Source organism: Myotis brandtii, unplaced genomic scaffold, assembly GCF_000412655.1.
Source record: "Myotis brandtii unplaced genomic scaffold, ASM41265v1 scaffold1056, whole genome shotgun sequence".
Lineage (NCBI taxonomy): Eukaryota > Metazoa > Chordata > Mammalia > Chiroptera > Vespertilionidae > Myotis > Myotis brandtii.
The window spans coordinates 180,936-188,492 of NW_005353564.1; the positions used below are offsets into that span (position 1 = coordinate 180,936).

The following is a 7,557-nucleotide window of genomic DNA, read 5'->3' on the forward strand; positions in this document are numbered from 1 at the left end:
CATCTTAATAAAACAGACACACTTTTTAAAAAATGACCTTTCCACTACTTCAAAAGAAGAAAAGAATTCAGACTTAAAAAAACAAATAATATTTTGTATTAAATAATTCAGTTAGTCTACATTTTACCCACTTGAAAACAAAAAGGAAACTCAAGATCTATCCATGGACTCAGAATTGACATTAGACATTAGACTTAGATTTAGCTCCTTATAATAGAAACCCAGGTAACAGCAGCTAATGCAAAATTTTTAGTTTTTTTTTCCTCCCATATAAACTTGTAGAGATAAGCAGTCCAGAGGTAAGCAGTTCCAAGATGCCATCAGGGATTCGGGTTCTCCTAGCCTTTTGAGAACCATTTTTGGTACATATTTTCATTCTCAAAACCACCTTATTATCTGAAGATGGCAGCTAAAGCTTCTAACAGCAAAAGCTTTTGATTGATCTGAAGTGTCACATGACCCCTACCTACAAGAAAGGCTGTAACAATTTCATTTTTCAAGCTGGGCACATTGCCACCAGAATCGAACTGAGGCTGTAGTAGTCAGGAAATAAGAAAAGTGGATAGTAAGTATGCAGCTAACATACTCTGATACACATGTATTAGCTGTAAAATAAGTAAATAAATATAATGATGAAATTTTAGAAATAGCCCCTTTTCTCAATGTTATATTTTGTTTATATCCAAATACACAAGAAGAGAGACAGATTTAGTGAATAGAAAAGTTTTGAAAGATAAACATATTAATAAAAACAATAAAATGAAGCTCTATAGAGACTAAGATTTTAGTCAAAATTGATGAATGTGTGTGAAAAAATAAACATAAACTTGTTTCTCCAATCCTGAGCAAACAAAAGCAACTCATGTGATACTTTCTTAAAAATGAATGCTTGGGATAAATGATGGGAGAAATATTTTAATATTGCCATAATTAAGCTTATGCAATTGTTACTCCAAAAACAAAGCCAGAAAACTATATATCCAAAAAGAGTTTCAATCAAGTCAAGCATGATATGAATTACAATGTGGGGGACACTTCTTTTTTGGGAATACTAAATTACCAAACCCAGTCCTGGCTCCGATTTCATGACTTCCTTCCAGAAATCTCTCAATGGCTTATATCTTCTGGAAAAGAAGATCAAACCATTTAGATAGAAATTGTTTTTCTTTCTTGTTTCTTCTCCTCTGCACTCCTAACCTAGGTGTGAAGGTCCAGTTCCCTCCAGTGAGATTATAGGTACCTCTTCAATCGTCTTGCTACAAAGGAGCTTAATTTTAAGAATATTGGGAGGACGGAGAGGAAAGAGGTAAAAATGGTGGAATAGTGGGTCACTCTTGTGAGAAGGAAAGAAAATAATCCTGGGAAAAGGAGAAGAAATTCGTTCTTTTGGGTGTTAGGAGGATATGATACAATAGTGAGAACCGAAATCCCCAAACCAGACTGAAAAAGAGGAAATAATAAAATAGAAAAAGTTGTTGAGAGGGAAGAGAGAGATAAAACAGTGAAGTTTTGGAGAGAAGTTAAGAGCTTAACAAAGCACTTTCCTCTTTGCCCTGGCTGGTCCCATGTGTGAGAGAGGGCACAGCCACTGGAGAGGAAAGAACCACAGAAGAAAGGGCTTTTACGCCTTTCCTGCAGGAGAAGATGAGAAAAAATCCTGAGAAGTTCCAACTTCTCTCGGCTGCCCTCCATTTCCTCTGCTCAGTGGTAGACAGAGTGCCAGGTAAGTTTTGTGGACAAGGTGGGTGAGCAAGTAGTGAAATTAGCAAGCAAGAAAGCAAAAGTGGAGACCCTCCCCCTACAGCGTTCCTGGCCTTTTTCAGGGGAGGCTGGAGGCTTCAAGCTAGGCAGGGAACAGAACTTAAGGGGAACATTTGGGTTAAAGTTTGTCACAATCGAACTGTCCAAATGAGGAAATGTCATTGTGGAGCATTGAAGTGCTGCCTCCAGTAATACCATCAAAGCTGATTTTCTACGGACAAAGGTCCACTCCACAACCCAGAATTGTCCTGTATTCCTAGGATCTCTGCCCCAAGGCCATTGTGTCTCCTTGGGCTGAGATCTATTCCAGATCCTAAAATCTCCCTAAATACTAGATTAGAGAGGCTAGCTCAAGAGTAATGGGGCATGCTATTAGACAAGTCAAGGACTGCAGTGTGGGCTCAAGAAACAGCCTTTCAAACATTCCAGAATAGCCATTGAAATAGAATGGTGCAGCATGTGAATGTATTGAGTGACATTGAGACTGGTAGTTTTTCAAGGTTGAGTCACCCAGATGATGAATTCCCCAGGCCCTTCTCCTCAGACTTCCTCTGAACTTTTCACTAAAGTCCGAGGCACATACAGCTATGATGCTCTTAGCTGAAGGAATAGGACTTGAGGAAAGGCAGCTTTATGCCATCATCCAGGGAGGTTATCCTCATGGCAAACTCAAGGGGAAGTGTCCAAATCCTCCTTTGTCCAAAGGCATGAATTCTGAATAATCCCAAACCCTGCCAGGAGGACAGTGCCCTTCACTATGGTTAACTATCCTCTAATTCCCCCAGAGGACCAGGCTGCTCTCCTGCCTCTTCCTATCCTTTCAGTGACCTAGATCGGAGACATGTGATTACTGCTCATTTCATGCTAGGGAATTGGAAGCCTCACCATTGGAAAGGAATAGCCAGCAGTGGGAAAGGGTCAGTGGGACCTCCTCCCTCTGCACTATGTTCTGAACACAAAAGGATCACGGTTTTGTTTTTCCCTTTTACTGCGTTTTCTACATCATTCTCCCACCCACTTTTTCTACTTTCTTTATATTTCACCTGAACTAACTTTTACTCTCTCTTTATAAACCCAACATAAACTCCACAGTAGAATTCATTGGGAATGTTTCTTTAGTCCTGCCTGAGGACTTACTTTTGAGCGCAAGACCATCAGACTTGGAGGCGGAATACCTGGACTGTAGCCACAGCTCTACCACTTTTACTCCTGTGACCTCGGGCAAGTCACTTAACTTCTTTGACATTCGTGAGTAAAATAAGGATAATATTGGGCCCATGTATATCACTTGGCTAAGGATCAAATAAGAGTGTATGTTAAAAAAAAAAGAGTGTATGTTCAGATCTTATTATGTTTGTATCATTACCTTTTGTTTCTCCTCCAATCTACTTTGTAATAAGTAAAGTTGCTGCCCAGTCTTGAAAGTAGCCCATTCATAGCTCACAGCTCCCCTCCAAAGAAGTTAGAAACCTGAGCTGATCATCCCCAGCAGGGGAATTGGGAAGTGACACCAATTTCTCTGCTGAGAGCTCTCACACTCTGCAGGCTCTTCTTGCTGGTCTGTCTCTGTTTCAGTCTCCACTGGCTTTCTGTCTGTACGGGGGCATAGCTAAGTGCTCATAGCTTGGGTCCTCTGCTTGGCCAAATGTCTCCTTTATATTGTAACCACAGAACTGTCCTACACATACTGTGTTTTGTGAGTATCAGAAGGCCCAGACCTGGGGTTGTTGGCTTTTGTAGGATTTGACGCTCATCTTTTGTCCCCTCTTTCCCTAGAAGTCGGACCAATGATGGAAAGACCTCGGTTCTCCTTCCCTCTCCTCTCGCTCTTACTGCTGGCCTTGATGAGCCTCGGCTTGATGAGCTGGGCATGGACTGCTCCCAATTGCACCATAGGAGACAGCTCCCTATTGCCTAACATCTCCTACTACATCCCGTTCTGTACTTTGGCCCCAGGACTGCACCTTTTCGCATCATGCTCCAATATTAAAAACCTGGCTCAGACCCTGAGGGCAGTGCCCCGGGATACAGAGGCATTATGTCTCCAGGGCACAGTTACCATCCTGCCTGCCGATGCCTTTGAACACTTCCCCACACTACAGCTTCTGAGACTGCAGCTGGGCGCCATCAGGATTACATCTGGGACGTTTCAAGGATTGGACCAGCTGCAGCACCTTTCCTTTGAGAATCATGCTCCCTGTTGCCTGAGCCTGTTTCTCCCTCCAGATGCACTGGAGCCCCTCGGATTCCTCAACACCCTTTCCTTCCATGGCTACTGCCTGAATTATAGCCAGGATATCCAGTTGCCCATCAGCCTTAGTCGTCTAACCCTGAGGCGCAGCTGTCTGACAGACCTGCAGGAATTGCAAGGGCTCTTCCCAAACCTTGTCTCTGGCTCCTCTCACACACCCAGCCCCAGCCCACGGACTCCCTTCCTGGAGTTGCTGGATCTGTCTGCCAACCTGCAATTGAGCAGAGTGGGTAGCCAGGCTCTGCGTGGCCTCCAGCTCCATTCCCTGAGATTGGATGGCACCCCACTAAGTGTGTTAGACCTTTTAGGCTCAGGACTGCTCCACTTGGACTCCCTCTACCTTGTGGGAACTGGTGCAAAAAAACTGCCTGGGAATGTGACAGGTTACTTTGCACTTCGTGCACTTGACCTTGGGAGGAACCAAGTCTGGAACCTAGAAGATGGAGATCTCCTAAGCTGCCAATCCCTGGAACTCCTCAGCCTTCATGCCAATGGCCTTCAGTTACTTCCCCCCAGTTTCCTGAGTGCCCTGCCCCAGCTTCAGAGGCTCAATCTGTCAGTGAATAAGCTGGGCCCAACCTTGGTGCTCCCGGGAGGGCTGGTCAGCTCAAATCTGAGAGTGCTAGATCTGTCCCACAATGAGCTCTGCGTGCTGCCCTGCGGGGCCTTCTCCTCTCTTCCTCAACTCCAGGAGCTCTGGCTGAGTGGTAACAACATCTCCAACTTATCCAGGGAGAGCCTGGAAGGACTGAGGTGGCTGAAGACCCTAGACCTGAGTTGGAACCAAATTAAGATGCTAACTCCAGACTGGCTCTCCTCTCTCCCTGCCCTTACTTCACTGAACCTCCTGGGCACCCATTTGGAGCATATCTCAGGCAGACAGCTCCAGGGTCCCCTGAAGCTGAGCCATCTGCAGCTGGGTTCCCCTGGTATGATGGAGATCTACCCTCCCTGGCCTCCAGCACTGCTCAGCTTGGAGTTAAGGGCAGAGAGTTCCATAGTGTTTAGGGTCCCCAAGGGAGAACCCTTCTTGTTCTTGGAGAACTTTACCTTACAAACTACCTTTATGTTGGTGCATCCGAACAACGCCACACTCCATTTCCCGTCCCTGCGTCACCTCACTCTGAGAGGCTGCAGCACCTACATTTTCTCTCAGCAGAGAGTCTTCCTAGGGCTCCCTCTCCTGGAGCACTTGCACTTCTGGTCCGATCACAATGGTGCAGGAGATCTGCATCTATTTGGGATGCCCAGGCTGCGAGTGCTGGAGCTGGGGAACTTGGATTTCCTCTATACTGCCAGATCAGTGCAGCTGGAGATGCTACTGAAAGAGCTGCCTCAGTTACAGGTACTGGCATTGAGCAACCTGAACCTCGGGAACCTCTCCGCCTCCAGCTTCAGGGGCTTGGGCCGCCTTCGGCTGTTGCTGCTCAACTCCGAATGGGCCCTGGGGTTGGACAGCAGCCTCCAGGAACTAATCCCCCAGATGCCGCAATATGTTTATTTCTCAGATGTCACCTTCACCTGCCAGTGTGAAAGCTCTTGGGTGGGGCCTTGGGCAACACGGGCCCCAAACACCTTTGTGTATGGGCTGGAGAAATCCATCTGCAAGGCCAATGCCTCTGATTACTCCAGGACGCCACTGCTCGCCTTCCTTTCTGGTCACTGCTCACATGATTCTGAGTTTCAGGCCTTTCTAACCAGTGCCACTCTGGTGCTCCTGCTGACCTTCCTTGCACTGCTTAGCTGTCCTAAATGGCCCTGGCTTCACCGCCTTCGGACCCTATTTCATGCCTGGTGGTGGAAATTGGGTGGGCAGCACCCCAGAAATCAATTCCACTACGATGTCTTCATATCCTATTGTGAGCAGGACCAAGCCTGGGTGCTGGAAGAACTGGTTCCTGCCCTAGAGCAGCCTCTTCCAGATGGCGCGGGCTTGAGGCTATGCCTGCCTGAGAGGGACTTTGGGGTTGGGCAGGACAGGATGGATGCTACGGCCGCCAGCATGGAGAGCAGCAGAGCCACCCTCTGTGTGCTCAGCCACCAGGCCCTGGGAAGTCCCTGGTGCAGTCTGGAGATGAGGATTGCCACCCACAACTTGGTGGCCAAGCCTGGGACTGCTTGCCTTCTGCTCCTGTTTCTGGAACCTATTGATCGGCGGCAGCTACACAGCTACCACCGCCTGGGCCGGTGGCTGCAGAAGGAAGACTACTTTGATTTGTCCCAAGGGAAGGTTGAGTGGGATGCCTTCTGTGAACAACTCCGGAAAAGGCTAAGGAAAGCTGGGCGAGAGAGAGAGGATTAGGGACTCTGGAAGGGCATTTCAGCCAAGCCAGAGGACTCCCAGCAGGGACCTGGACCCCGCACATCTCGGGAGGGCAGGCTCAGAAAGCAGTGCTCTATAGGCAATGCTCAGCTCAAGCTGACTTGCCACACTAAAAATGATACACGGAGAAACCAAATCCCAATGGGATAACATGTTAGCACTTGGAAACGAGATGTTCATTCAAAAAACAGTTGTGCTACCTGCTAGTCCTCTGAGCACAAGACATCCCCTAAAAAAAGAATACATAAAAATTTTTTTGTAGAGCCACGTCTGTATTTTACATAATAAATTCATTCTACCCCATGAGAGTAATGTATTTACTTGTTTGGTTAAAAAAAAAGTACTTCATTCTAGGGGAATGGGGCAAGAATCAATGAGGTATTTGTGTTGAAGCTAAATTGAAGCCATATTTGCAATTCATCAAAGATCCAAAATTTCAAAGGACTTTCCTAACTCATGGGGCTCTCACAATAACAGTCTTACATGGGGAGAACAATAGTTTTGATTCTATGTTACCTGTGAGGAATCTGAGTACATAAAGGTTAAGTGATTTATGACCTTGGTGCAGCTGTATATCACAAAGTTTGGCTTTGGCCCCAGTTCCTCTGAGTCACAATCCATGTCTACGTTCTCCACTCTGTCTTTCAGTTATTTCTAACCAATGACAATTTACCTTCCTACAAAGTTAGAACAGGCAAACAGCTTCCCCTACACGCAAATCTGTCAGACACCAAATAAATTTGTGTGTGCTTCTGCCACCTCGTGGTCATATCTGTTTTCCTTGTTCAGTTGGGGAACAGTGCCCCTTCCAACCCCAGTTTTTGGCTCAGTGAGTGAAAAAGTTCCACACTTTTTTTTTTTCAGGAAAAAATACCAATTTCTTCAGTTAATAGAGTCAGAGTATTTGTAGTCCCATGGCATAATTCTGGGATTTTGCTGACCAATCCTCAATCCAGAATTCCTTCCCCCGGCCCCCGCTTTGTCTGCTGTCAGCTAATGACCCTTAGAAAATATGGTTCATTATTGTCAAAGTTGATGAAAACCTCAAGTTCTCATTAACCTTACTGTTTCCCATTATGGTTTTTTATTTCATTGACGTTATCTAGATAGTTTTCTTTTTTTCTTGACACATCTTAGATTCATATAATGGAATTTCGGTATTTAAAGAAATTTGCTTCTGATGCTTAAATCCTTTCTACCACTTTCCCAGTGTGTATCTAAC

General features: G+C 45.7%; 1 protein-coding gene across 1 annotated transcript; it reads left to right on the forward strand.

The window, feature by feature from the left end:
* Positions 1-3,551: 3,551 nt before the first annotated feature.
* On the forward strand, positions 3,552-6,314 carry LOC102245163 (toll-like receptor 11). The gene has a single exon (XM_005856946.2). It carries the CDS (start codon positions 3,552-3,554, stop codon positions 6,312-6,314), a length of 2,763 nt encoding a protein of 920 aa, XP_005857008.2.
* The last annotated feature ends 1,243 nt before the right edge of the window (positions 6,315-7,557 follow it).